The sequence below is a fragment of the Mobula birostris genome, chromosome 4 (assembly GCF_030028105.1).
Source record: "Mobula birostris isolate sMobBir1 chromosome 4, sMobBir1.hap1, whole genome shotgun sequence".
In the NCBI taxonomy this organism is placed as follows: Eukaryota; Metazoa; Chordata; class Chondrichthyes; order Myliobatiformes; family Myliobatidae; genus Mobula; species Mobula birostris.
In genome coordinates this window covers 32,490,226-32,503,105 of record NC_092373.1, presented here as the reverse complement: position 1 = coordinate 32,503,105, position 12,880 = coordinate 32,490,226, and the positions used below count along the sequence as shown (strand labels likewise).

General features: G+C 42.8%; 1 protein-coding gene across 1 annotated transcript; it reads right to left on the bottom strand.

Annotated features, from left to right (window-relative positions):
* Positions 1 to 3,442: 3,442 nt before the first annotated feature.
* LOC140195879 (uncharacterized) lies at positions 3,443 to 11,957 on the bottom strand. The gene is made up of 2 exons (XM_072254525.1): positions 11,774 to 11,957; positions 3,443 to 5,374 (listed from the first exon to the last, which is right to left on the bottom strand). The coding sequence occupies exon 2, from the start codon at positions 5,367 to 5,369 to the stop codon at positions 4,353 to 4,355; it is 1,017 nt and encodes a 338-aa protein (XP_072110626.1). The 5' UTR covers positions 5,370 to 5,374; positions 11,774 to 11,957; the 3' UTR covers positions 3,443 to 4,352.
* Positions 11,958 to 12,880: the final 923 nt, after the last annotated feature.

The window sequence follows — 12,880 nt, the reverse complement described above, 5'->3', positions numbered from 1 at the left end:
GAGGATGCAGAGGGGGATCAACAAGGCAAGAGAAGAGGACCGGGTTGAGACAACAGAGGCTTATGGAGAAGAGAAGTTATAAGCCATGTCTCCCCTCTCTCATCATGGGAAAGGTGAGATCACTGGGGAATAAAATGGATGAACTGACGGCGCTTGTCTGGAGTCAGAACATTTCGGGAGAGCAGTGTCATGTGCTTCACTGAGACATGGCTGCACAAGGACATACCCAATTAAAGCATTTCCATAGAGGGCTTCCAGACCATTCGAGCTGACTGGAATTGCACTGAGAGCGGTAAGCATAAAGGAGGGGGGCTGGCGGTTCTGGTAAATAACAGATGGTGCAATCCTGGGCATATTACGATCAAGGAACGTGTCTGTAGCCCGGATTTTGAACTTTTTGCTGTTGGACTCCGGCCATATTATTTGCCAAGGGAAATCTCGCATGCAATTGTGGTTGTTGTGTACATCCCTCCCTCTGCCAACTCGACGTCGGCGTGTAACATCACTTACACCGTCATAGCCAGATTACAAACCCAGCACCCGAGTGCCCTCATTACCATCTCGGGTGACTTCAACCATGTTACCATGGCTAGAACGCTGCCCAACTTCACGCAGTATGTGAGCTGTACAACCAGAGGGGAGAGGACTCTGGATTTGATGTACGCTAACGTTAAGGATGCATACAGCTCCTCTCCCCTCCCCCCACTGGGAAGGTCAGATCATAACCTGGTGCATCTAAAACCCTCCTACATGCCTCTGGTGAAGAGTAAACCTGCAACCTCGAGGACAGTGAGAAAATGGTCGGAGGAGGCTTATGAGGCGCTCCAGGGTTGATTTGAGGTGACGGACTGGCAGGCGCTCTGTGAGCCACATGGGGAGGATATTGATGGGCTCACAGAGTGCATCACTGATTACATCAACTTCTGTGTGGACTGCAATGTTCCGACAAGAACTGTCCTTTGTTATTCAAATAACAAGCCATGGGTGACGAAGGACATTAAGGACATCCTGAATGCTAAAAAGAGGGCGTTTAGAAATGGAAATAGGGAGGAGCTGAGGGCAATACAGAGTGACCTGAAAGCCAGGATCAGGGAGGCTAAAGACAGGTACAGCAGGAAGCTTGAGTGGAAATTCCAGCAGAACAACATGAGAGAGGTCTGGAGGGGGATGAGGACCATCACTGGGTTCTGGCAAACTAGCAACAGAGGAGCTGAAGGCAGTGTGGACAGGGCCAACGAACTTAACCTGTTCTTTAACAGATTTGACATTGTGGCCCCTGCCCATCCCCCACATGAGTCATCTGTTGTCGGCCCCCAACCAACACATATTCCACTCTCCCCTCCTACCCCTCCTCACAGTCCCCTACCCTGATCTCATGACTATACCCCTTCCCCACATGAAACCACCACAGTGGGCTTCACAGCTGAACAGGTGAGAAGACAGCTGAAACATCTCAACCCAAGCAAGGCTGCGGGACCGGATAGCGTCAGTACCAGGGTGCTCAAAGCCTGTGCCCCTCAGCTATGTGGAGTACTTCGCCATGTCTTCAACCTGAGCCTGAGGCTCCGGAGGGTTCCTGTACTGTGGAAGACATCCTGATTCGTCCTTGTGCCGAAGACGCCACGCATCAGCGGCCTCAATGACTACAGACCAGTGGCATTGACCTCCCACATCATGAAGACCCTGGAGAGACTTGTTCTGGAGCTGCTCTGGCCTATGATCAGGCCACATTTAGATCCCCTCCAGTTCGCCTGACTAGGAGTTGAGGATGCCATCGTCTACCTGCTGAACCATGTCTACGCCCACCTGGACAAGCCAGCGAGCACTGTGAGGGTCATATTTTTTGACTTCTCCAGCGCGTTCAACACCATCCGCCCTGCTCTGCTGGGGGAGAAGCTGACAGCGATGCAGGTGGATGCTTCCCTGGTATCATGGATTTTTGATTAAATGACTGGCAGACCACAGTACGTGAGCTTGCAACACTGTGTGTCCGACAGAGTGATCAGCAGCACTGGGGCTCCACAGGGGACTGCCTTGTCTCCCTTTCTCTTCACCATTTACACCTCGGACTTCAACTACTGCACAGTGTCTTGTCATCTTCAGAAGTTTTCGGATGACTCTGCCATAGTTGGATGCATCAGCAGGGGAGATGAGGCTGAGTACAGGGCTACGGTAGGAAACTTTGTCACATGGTGTGAGCAGAATTATCCGCAACTTAATGTGAAAAAGACTAAGGAGCTGGTGGTAGACCTGAGGAGAGCTAAGGTACCGGTGACCCCTGTTTCCATCCAGGGGGTCAGTGTGGACATGGTGGAGGATTACAGATACCTGGGGATACAAATTGACAATAAACTGGACTGGTCAAAGAACACTGAGGCTGTCTACAACAAGGGTCAGAGCCGTCTTTATTTCCTGATGAGACTGAGGTCCTTTAACATCTGCCGGACGATGCTGAGGATGTTCTGCGAGTCTGTGGTGGCCAGTGCTATCATGTTTGCTGTTGTGTGCTGGGGCTGCAGGCTGAGGGTAGCAGACACCAACAGAATCAACAAACTCATTCGTAAGGCCGGTGATGTTGTGGGGCTGGAACTGGACTCTCTCACGGTGGTGTCTGAAAAGAGGATGCTGTCTAAGTTGCATGCCATCTTGGTCAATGTCTCCCATCCACGACATAATGTACTGGGTGGGCACAGGAGTACGTTCAGCCAGAGACTCATTCCTCCGAGATGCAGCACAGAGCGTCGTAGGAAGTTATTCTTGCCTGTGGCCATCAAACTTTACAACTCCTCCCTTGGAGGGTTAGACACCCTGAGCCAATAGGCTGGTCCTGGACATTTCATAATTTACTGGCATAATTTACATATTACTATTTAACTATTTATGGTTCTATTACTATTTATTATTTATGGTGCAACTGTAAGGGAAACCAATTTCCCCCAGGATCAATAAAGTATGACTATGACTATTAAAGGGGAACATGAGGGGGAACTTCTTTACTCAGAGGGTGCGAGAGTTAGGAGCAAGGTGTCAGTGGAATTGGTGGAAGTGGGTTTGATTACAAACTTTCCAAGGAGTTGCGATAAGTACGTAGATGGGAAGGGTATGGAGAGCTATAGTCCAAGTGCAGGTCAATGGGACTAAGCAGAATAGCAGTTCAGCATGGATTAGATGGGCTGAAGGCCTGTTTCTGTACTGTATGACTATATGTTTGAAAATGTGCTAAAGTGAGTTGGAGATGATATCCTGCCCTCTGACCTATATGGCACAAGAAAGTAGATTCCCATCTCTTTACTGTTTTGTAAATGTTAGCTGCATCTCACTCTCACATTTAAACATGGAAAGATTTCTGGTAAAGAATCTACTGTGAATACGATTTCCAACAATAGAGGATTAGTATGACTGTATTCACACTGGTCTTTGCATTGACAGGTCATTCCAAATATTGGTAATTTTTATTTTTATTGCTTGGCTTGGGATATCCACAGTTTGTTTTACAAGAAAGTGTTAATCGGAGAAATATTTTCTCTATGTACAATATGTAATTTCATAAAGAATAGGCATACTATTTTCATGTGCATAACAAATTTTTTATGGTAAGTACAAACATTATTTTCCCCAGCTCATCACAATTCTGGCTAATAGGATAGATGGTGGGCTGTTAAATGACACCACCAATTCCATGGTGTTACTCTCCTGAAGTTCGGGAGCTGAGATCTTCTGTTATTTATTTTTGCATGTCCACTGTGTCACCTGAGTGTAAAATCCAAACAGCAGAACCATGATGGTGTCATCACTGAACAAACAGTATGCTCCTTGTGCTGGCTTTTGCAATTTGATATCACTGTCATCTCACCCAGCGTCCTCACTGGACTCCACCCGAGTATCTAATTTACAGTGATGACATATGTATATGCATGACTGTGGGGCGTTGCTTGTGATAGTGACATAGTCAAAGCAGTTGATTTGCAAAGTCAATAAGTTGCTGTCAGGTAATTAGGAACTAGAAGACTAGATGCCAGAGGCAGGAGGGCATATTTAACTTTTATTTTCTTTACACTATTTATACAAAGTAGAAATTGAATGTTTTAAAAATGATTATAGTAACACATTAACATATGCAAATGAGTTCTGATGAAGGGTCTCGGCCCAAAATGTTGACTCCTTATTCCTTTCCATGGCTGCTGCCTAACCTGCTGAGTTCCTCCAGCATTTTGTGTGTGTTTCTCTGGATTTCCAGCATTTGCAGAATCACTTGTGTTTATTTGAGTAGGTTACATGGTCGGCACAACATTGTGGGCTGAAGGGCCTGTAATGTGCTGTAGATTTCTATATTCTATGTTCTAAGTTCTATTTTAACACATTAGTTCCTCTTCAGAAAGTGTTTTAATTTCTTTCCCCCTTAGTGCCTCAGGTTTGGCACATAATGTTGTGCTCACAAAATATACCTTCTTAAAATTCACAGTTAACCATTGCCACAGATACCTTAAATCACAGTTACACATCCATGGATTCTTTGAGATGTCTAATCCCTGTTCCCACTTTGCCCCAATTTGCTGGAGGTTATCTAATATTCTTGGAGGCAATGATGTTAAGTTGTTGTCTGAAAGATCCAAAGTATCTAGCTGTGGTAGGTTATTAAACAGACCCTTGGGAATCTTCACAAGCTTATTGCTATTAAGAAGCAAATAATTTAAATTGATTACATGATTAAAGGTACCAGGAGCAAATATAGTCAACTGATTTTTTCCCAGGTTTAAGCGCTCCAGATTGGGTAGTTTGCTAAACAGATTAGCTGGCAAAAATTCAAGTTTATTACTGGATAAATCAAGTACTTGCAGATTAGTCAAATTATTAAATGTATTGGAAAGTAAAGATGTCAGCAGATTGTTTGATAAGTCAAGACTTTCAAGACTCTGAAGTTTACAAAACCAAGAAGGATTCACGGTTTGCAGTCTGTTACTCTGTAAAATTAGAGAGGCTAGTTTGAAAGTCATGTTAAATAAGTTTGGTGGCAATGTAGTCAGCAAATTGTTGGTTAAATCCAATACTCTCAGCTGTTGAGTATCTTTTAGAACACCCGAAGAAATGTATTCCAACAAGTTATTTGAAAGATGAAGTTCTTGTAACTGGAGAAGTCCAACAAAATCTTTGTCTGTTAGAGTGCTAATGTTGGTGAATTCAATGGATATGATGGTTGCCTGAGTTGGAATGTTCTGTGGGACTTTCAAAAGAGTTTCAAGTGAAACACAAGTCACTGATGTGGTATTGCTAGAAAAGTTGCAGGTACAGTAACTTGGGCAATCGGTCGTGGAAAATGTAGAGGAAAAGTAGCTCAGGATCAGCACCACTGTTATCTTCAGCATATCCATTTGATCTGAAATTTGTAAGAAATACAGGAATGTTCTTATTTATGGCTAGAGTAGATAACAAGCAAAAATTATTACAAAGAACTTTCATTGAGATTTGTAATATTTTGTTTCCTTCCCTATTTTGTTTTTCTCCACAAACCATTTTTGTTTAAAGAGAACATCCCATTGAACAATAGATGCCCTCTCACTTACGGCTTGCATTAACTGAAGTCCCATTCAGCTGAGGCTAGAAAAGAACAGTAATGGCATCAATCACTGGGTTGGGTTAGAATGACTGATTCAAAATACAATTACTGATAAATTGGGATTGTTTGAAAAATGGGCAAATCAATCTTGGTCCCCAGTTCCCTGACCAGCATTCTTAGAACATAGAACAATACAAGGCAAGAACAATCCCTTCAGCCAGTGGTCTCTGTGCTGACCAAGATGCCAAATCATTTCTGCATGCACATGCTCTATATCCCTCCAGTCCTTGTATATTCAGTGACCTGTCTAATTGTCTCTTACACATCACTGTTCTCACTGCTTCACCACATCATTAGCCACGGACTAATCAATTCGAAGCAAGAGATAGCTTCACACAGGTCAGGGAGAAGAGTTTAAAAAAGGAGAGTTTTGCTGAGATTGGTGCATTAGCGGCAGACCAATCGATTCGCGATTCATTATCAGGGGCAAATAAAAGTAGAGCAGGGTCAAAGCAGAGTGGCCATTGTGTGAGTGGACCAGTCTAGGAGTGGGAACTTAAGGCTTTGGCGAGGAGGGACAGGTAAGTAGCAGGTAAGGCTTTTGTAGTGGTTAAATAAAATGTCACTAATTACAGCTGATTAAATTAAGTAGGAATGATGCAGGATCAGGTGATGTGCTATAGCTGCTTGATGTGAGAGATGGTGGATCCCATTATGGTTCCTGGTGGCCAAATCAGCAGCAAGTATTGACTGTCCGAGGAATTCAGGCTCAAAGTTGATGACCTGGCATCTGAGGTTCAAACACAGCAGCACATCAGGGAGGGGGAGAGTTACCTGGATCCTCTGTTTCAGGAGGTAGTCACACCCATTAGGTTAGCTGCCTCAAATTCGGTCTGTGGTCAGAGACAAGAGGGTGTGACAGTGAGTGAGTCTGGTGGAGGGATCTATGAGACAGTGCCGGAGGAGCCCCAGCCCTTGGGCTTGTCCAACAGGTCTGAGATTCTTGCCCCCTGTGTGGATGAGGGTGGGGGCTGTAGGAAGGATGAGCAACCTAAGTATGGCACTGTAGTTCAGGGAGCCATTCAAGAGGGAGGAGAGAAGAGAAATGTAGTGGTAATTGGGGATAGTATTGTCAGTGGAATAGACAGGGTTCTCTGTCGTGAGGACAGAGTGTCCTGAAGTCTGTGTTGCCTGCTTGGTGCCCGGGTTTGGGACAGCTTATCTGACTTGCAGAGGAATTTGCAGTGGGAGCGGAAAGATCCGGTTGTTGTGGTCCATGTAGGCACCAATGACATAGGTAGAACAAGGAAAGGGGGTCTGCTGAGGGAATTTGAGCAGCTAGGGACTAAATTAAAAAGCAGAATCAAATCTCTGGATTACTACCTGAGCCATATGCAAATTTGCATAGGGTCAAGAAGATTAGAGAGTTAAATGTGTGGCTCAAGGATTGGTGTGGGAGAAGTGGGTTTGAATTCATGGGAAATTGGCACCAGTATTGGGGAAAGAGGGAGAAAGTACAGGGATGGGTTCAACAGATTGGACAAGTATGGATAAAGTAAAAGAGAAGAGTGTGGATAAGAATAAAGAAAAAGCAAAAGACAAAAAAGAGAGAAGTAAGAGTGGAGTGATGAAAAGTCAAGTGCAAAAGAGTAAAAGATTTGAAGATTTTAAAAGCTCAATGAGTGTTAGGGCATTTTATTTGAATGCCTATAGTATTTGAAACAAGGTCAGTGAACTTGTGGCACAAATCAGTATAAACAGGTATGACTTAGTGGCCATTACACTGACGTGGTTCCAGGGTAGAGAAGACTGGGAATTAAATATTCAAGTTTATCCGCTAATACGGAGGATAGACAGAAAGGTAAGGGAGGGGGTAGCGCTCTTAGTTAAGAATGAGACCAGGATGATAATGAGAGACGATATAAGATCTAAGGAGCAGAATGTTGAATCTATCTGGGTAGAGATTAGGAATGGTAAAGGGAAAAAAAATATCACTGGTGGGAGTTGTCTATCAGCCACTGAATAATAACATTACAGTGGCACAGACGATAAACAGAAATATCTGAGGCATGTAAGAATGGATCAGCAGTTATCGTGGGAGACTTTAAATTGTACATAGATTGGGTGAATCAAGTTGGTCAAGGCAGTCTTGAGGAGGACTTCATTGAAAGCGTCCACGATTGCTTTCTTGAACAGCATGTTACTGAATGTCATATCTTAGGTCTGGTCCTGTGCAATGAGACAGATAAAATTAGTGATCTTGTAGTTAGGGATCCTCTTGGAAAGAACGATCCCACTATCACTGAATTTCTCATACAAATGGATGGTGCAATAGTTCAATTGAAAACCAGTGTATTATGCCTAAACAATGGAGACCACAGTGGGATGAGGGAGGGTTTGGCTAGTGTAGACTGGGAACACAGGCTATATGGTGGGACAGTTGAGGAACAGTGGAAGACTTTCAAAGAGATTTTTCATGGTGCTCAACAAAAGTATATTCCAGTTGAAAGCAAGGACAGTAAGGGTGGGGAGAGCCAGTCATGGATAACTAAGGAAATAAAAGAAGGCATCTAACTGAAAACTTGTGCATACAAAGTCACTAAGAGTAGTGGAAAACTGGAAGATAGGGAAAACTTTAAAAAGCAACGAAATACCACTAAGTGAGCAATAAAGAAAGGGTAGCTAGATTATGAAAATAAACTAGCACAACACATAAAAACAGATGGTAAAAGCTTTTATAATATATAAAGTGGAAAAGGGTGGCTAAAGTGAACATTTGTCCCTTGGAGCAGTGGTCCCAGGACCAATACATTGTCGCGAAGAACGCAACGGTGCAACGGTGGCCGGAACGCACCCAGCACATCTTTAAGAAAAAAGCCAAAATACACAAGCTAATTAATTAGGTGCCGCCCGGCACGTAAATGTGGCCCAATCAGAGAATGTTATGAATGCGATGGGAGGTGAGGACCTCGATACAATAACTATCACTAAAGGTGTCATGCTGAGCAAACTTGTGGGTTTAAAGATAGAGAAGTCCCTGGTCCTGATTGAATACATCCCAGGGTACTGAAAGAAATGGCAGAAATTATAGTAGAGGCTTTGGCAATAATTTACCAAAATTGTCTGGACTCTGGGCAGATCTCGGAACGCCACTGTTCAAAAAAGGATGTAGGCAAAAGGCAGATAACTATAACCCAGTTAGTTTAATATCTGTAGTTGGGAGAATGATTGAAGCTATCATAAAAGAAGAAATAGTGAGACATCTGGAAAGAAATGGAACAATCAGGCAGATGCAGCATGGATTCAGCAAAGGCAGGTCCTGTTTGACAAAATTACAGGAGTTCTGAGGATATAACGAGTGCAATGGATAGAGGGGAACCAATGGACGTTATTTACTTGGACTTCCAGAAGACGTTCGATAAGGTGCCGCATAAAATACTTATCCATGTGATAGGGATGCATGGAGTTGGGGGTGATGTATTAGCATGGATAGAGGATTGGTTAACTAATAGAAAGCAGAGATTTGGATACACGGGTGTTACTCTGGTTGGCAATCAGTGGTGAGCGGTGTGCCACAGGGGTCGGTGCTGGGTCTGCAACTGTTCACGACATACATTAACGATCTGGAAGAAGGGGGCCGAGTGTAGTGTATCTAATTTTGCTGAAGATACTAAATTGAGTGGAAAAGCAAATTGTGCAGAAGATAGAGAGTTTGGAGAGAGATATAGATAGGTGAGTGAGCAAGGGTCTGGCAGATGGAGTACAATGTTGGTTAAATGTGAGGTCATCCACTTTAGAAGGAAAACTGAAAGAGCAGATTATTATTTAAATGGTAAAAAATTGCAGCATGCTGCTGTGCAGAGGGATTTAGGAGTGCTTGTGTATGAATCACAAACGGTTGGTTTGTCGGTGCAGCAGGCTATCAAGAAGGCAAATGTAATGTCGGCCTTCATTGCTACAGTGATCAAATTTAAGAGCAGGGAGGTTATGCTGCAACTGTACAGGGTAATGGTCAGGCCAGACCTGGAGTACTGTGTGCAGTTCTGGTCTCCCTACTTGAAGGATATACTGGCTTTGGAGGCGGTGCAGAGGAGGTTCACCAGGTTGATTCCAGAGATGAAGGGGTTAGATTATAAAGAGAGATTGGTCACCTGGGATTGTAGTCGCTGGAATTCAGAAGAATGAGAGGAGATGTTAAAGAAACAAATAAAATTATGAAAGGGATAGATAAGGTAGAGGCAGGGAAGTTGTTTCCACTGGTAGGTGAGACTAGAACTAGGGGATATAGCCTCAAGATTCGGGGGAGTAGATTTAGGACTGAGATGAGGAGGAACTGTTTTTCCCAGAGAGTGGTGAATCTGCGGAATTCTCTGCCCAGTGAAGCAGTGGAGGCTACCTCAGTAAATATATTTAAGACAAGGTTGGATAGATTTTAGCATAGTAGGGGAATTAAGGGTTATGGGGAATAGGCAGAGAGTTGGAGGTGAATCCATGGCCAGATCATGATCTTATTGAATGGCAGAGCAGGCTCGACTGGCCTGATGGCCAATTCCTTCTCTTATTTCTTATGTTCTTATCTTCTGGCAGTACATTCCAGATCCCCACCATTTTCTGGCAAAAACAGAATTTTCCATCCACAGTTCAAACCTATGCCCTTTGGTATTTGGTGCTTCCACCCTTATTTGTGGCTCGTATAAATTTATATCAGGTCTCCCTTTGGTTTCTAATGCTCTAGTGAAAACAATCTTACTTTGTCCAATCTCTCCTTATAGCTAACACTCTCTAATCCAGTTATTCTGGTGAACCTCTTCTGTACCCTTTCCAAAGCCTCCACTTCCTTCCAGTAATGTGGGAACTAGAATGGTACACAACATTCTAGATGTGGCCTAATTAAAGTTCTATACTGCTGCAACATGACTTCCTGACTTTCATGCTTAATTTCCCAGCTGATGAAAACAAGTGCTGCCACTTTCAGGGAGTCATGGACTTGCATCCTAAGATCCCTCTGTAAAGCAGTGCTCCTGAGCATCAACCATTTACTGTACACTTTCCCTTTATATTTAACCCCGCAAGTCCCAAAATTTCACCTCACATTTCTTGGATTCAACTTCATCTGCCAACTCTCCTCCCATAACTCTAATTGATCTCTCGCCCACCTTGACAACCAACTTCGCTGTCCAACATTCCAGCAATTTTTGTTCTTGTGGAGTAAAGCTTCCTTATAAATGCAGTCCCTCTAAATTTACCAATTATAGCATAATCTATTTATTGGACATTAATGTAGATGATCATGTAGGCTTGGGCAGTTTAAAGGGTTAAAACATATTGGAACTGAAAACACAGAAGGAGAGCAGACAGGAAGCAGGAAAGAGAAATGCCTCATAGGAAATGAAGGAAGCTAACCTCAACAATTCTGTCAGGACATGAACAACTGATCCCAATTACTGCTTCACTAACTGGAAGGAATAATGTGAATTTGAGACAAGTTCAGACCAGAAACTATGCTAAATGGCTTTATTTAGTGCATTGTAATGGCAGATGCAATAATTGAGGGTAGATTGTATTTCAGTCTTAAGAGCATTTATTGCTTCTATAAATATAATCCCGATAATTTGGCTGTAAGTAGTTAAATGGCTTATATAATGTTTAATGGCAGAGATATTTTAGTTTTAAAGTTTGGAGCCAGTTCATTCAGTAAATAATAAAGCATGACCCAATACAAAGTTACTTAATGATATTTTACTCATCTCACGTTAATCTCGGAGTAGTATATGGTGACATAAACATACTTTGTTAATAAATTTACTTAAAAGATTTTGAACTCCATGTCTTTCAGCACACAGAGGTTTGAGCAACGCAAGAATAAATTTATTACTAGTTCTTTTTAACCAACTGTAACTGAATCACCTTTTTCCCCTTTTTGAAATGACATGCATTTAACAATTGGCATTTCAGCAAATATTATTTACCCTTAACCTGTTAACATAAAACACAAGTTGTTAATCCTTCTACACCCGCCCCCCCCCTCATGCCAAGTTTGGGAAATAGCTAAGTCATGAGGTGGAATCTTTCTTTGCTTAGGCCCGGTGTGCAAAATGTGCAAACAGATTCATAGATAAACTTCTCATATTCATCAGGAAGAACTTACCTTGACAAAAGGAAGGAGAGAGAAGCTGTTAAAAAAAGACTAGACAGTCAATTCCACCAGACTATTCTTACCTAATTGTACGGAGTCCGTGTTAACTTTGCTCTGTCTGCTTTGTGAAGTCAATTGATGTGGAGGAGTATCTTAATGATTCAGCAGTTCTCCCTGCCCAACAAGCAACCGGTTTACTGTTCCTGTCTCAGGTAAGACTAAAATACTGGGGTTTGTCACGTCTGAAGTTACACCATCGCAGGAATGGTAACGTTGCCCAGGTCTCTGCAACCTTTATGCAAGATTAGTTGGTTGATAATTAACTTGTTCAGAACATGCAGTACACTTGCAGATTTTGGCACTTGCTATTTAATGTAAATATATCTCTTTAATAAGAAGATAGTGGTGTTAAAGGACTGAAATGTGGACATACTTATATTGCAAAATTTCTATTGTAAGCCAATCTATTGAAAACATAAAGTTCTCTCACTGAGAAATTTGCTATTTTAATCAATATGCATACATCTTGTTTGAGAGAGATTTGGGGCCTGCAGAATCAAGATTTTTGAAGAATTCTAAAATTACTCAGTGATTATTGTAGAAATACACTGAGTGGCCACATTATAAGGCAGAGAAGTGGAACCATGTGTGCGGCTTTCTGCTGTAGCCCATCCACTTCAAGGTTTGACCTGTTGTGCTTTTCGAGATGCTCTTCTGCACACGACTGCTGTAGCATGTAGTTATTTGAGTTATTGTCATTGTCTTGAACAACGACGGTAAAGTTCTATTCTACTGTCTGCTTGAACCATTCTGGCCATTCTCCGCTGACCTCTCTCATTAACAAGGCATTTGAGGTGGCAGGGTAGTGTAGTGGTTTGCACACCGTTTTACAGCACCAGCGATTTGGGTTCAATTCCCATCGCTGCCTGTAAGGAGTTTGTACGTTCTCCCTGTGATTGAGTGGGTTTCCCCTGGGTGCTCCGGTTTCCACCCACAGTCCAAAGACATATTGGTTGTTGGGCTAATTGGTCATTATAAATCGTCCCATGATTAGGCTAGGATTAAATCGGGGGTTTGCTGAGCAGCAAGGCTTGAAGGGCTGGAAGGCCCTATTCCAGGCAGTCAATGCAATATCTTAATCAATTTTTTTTTTTGCTCACTTGATTTTTTTTCGCGCCATTTTCTGTAAA

Bases quoted from the DNA above. Each gene is read 5' to 3' on its own strand.
- LOC140195879 (XM_072254525.1), bottom strand. From the start codon at position 5,369: ATGGATATGCTGAAGATAACAGTGGTGCTGATCCTGAGCTACTTTTCC.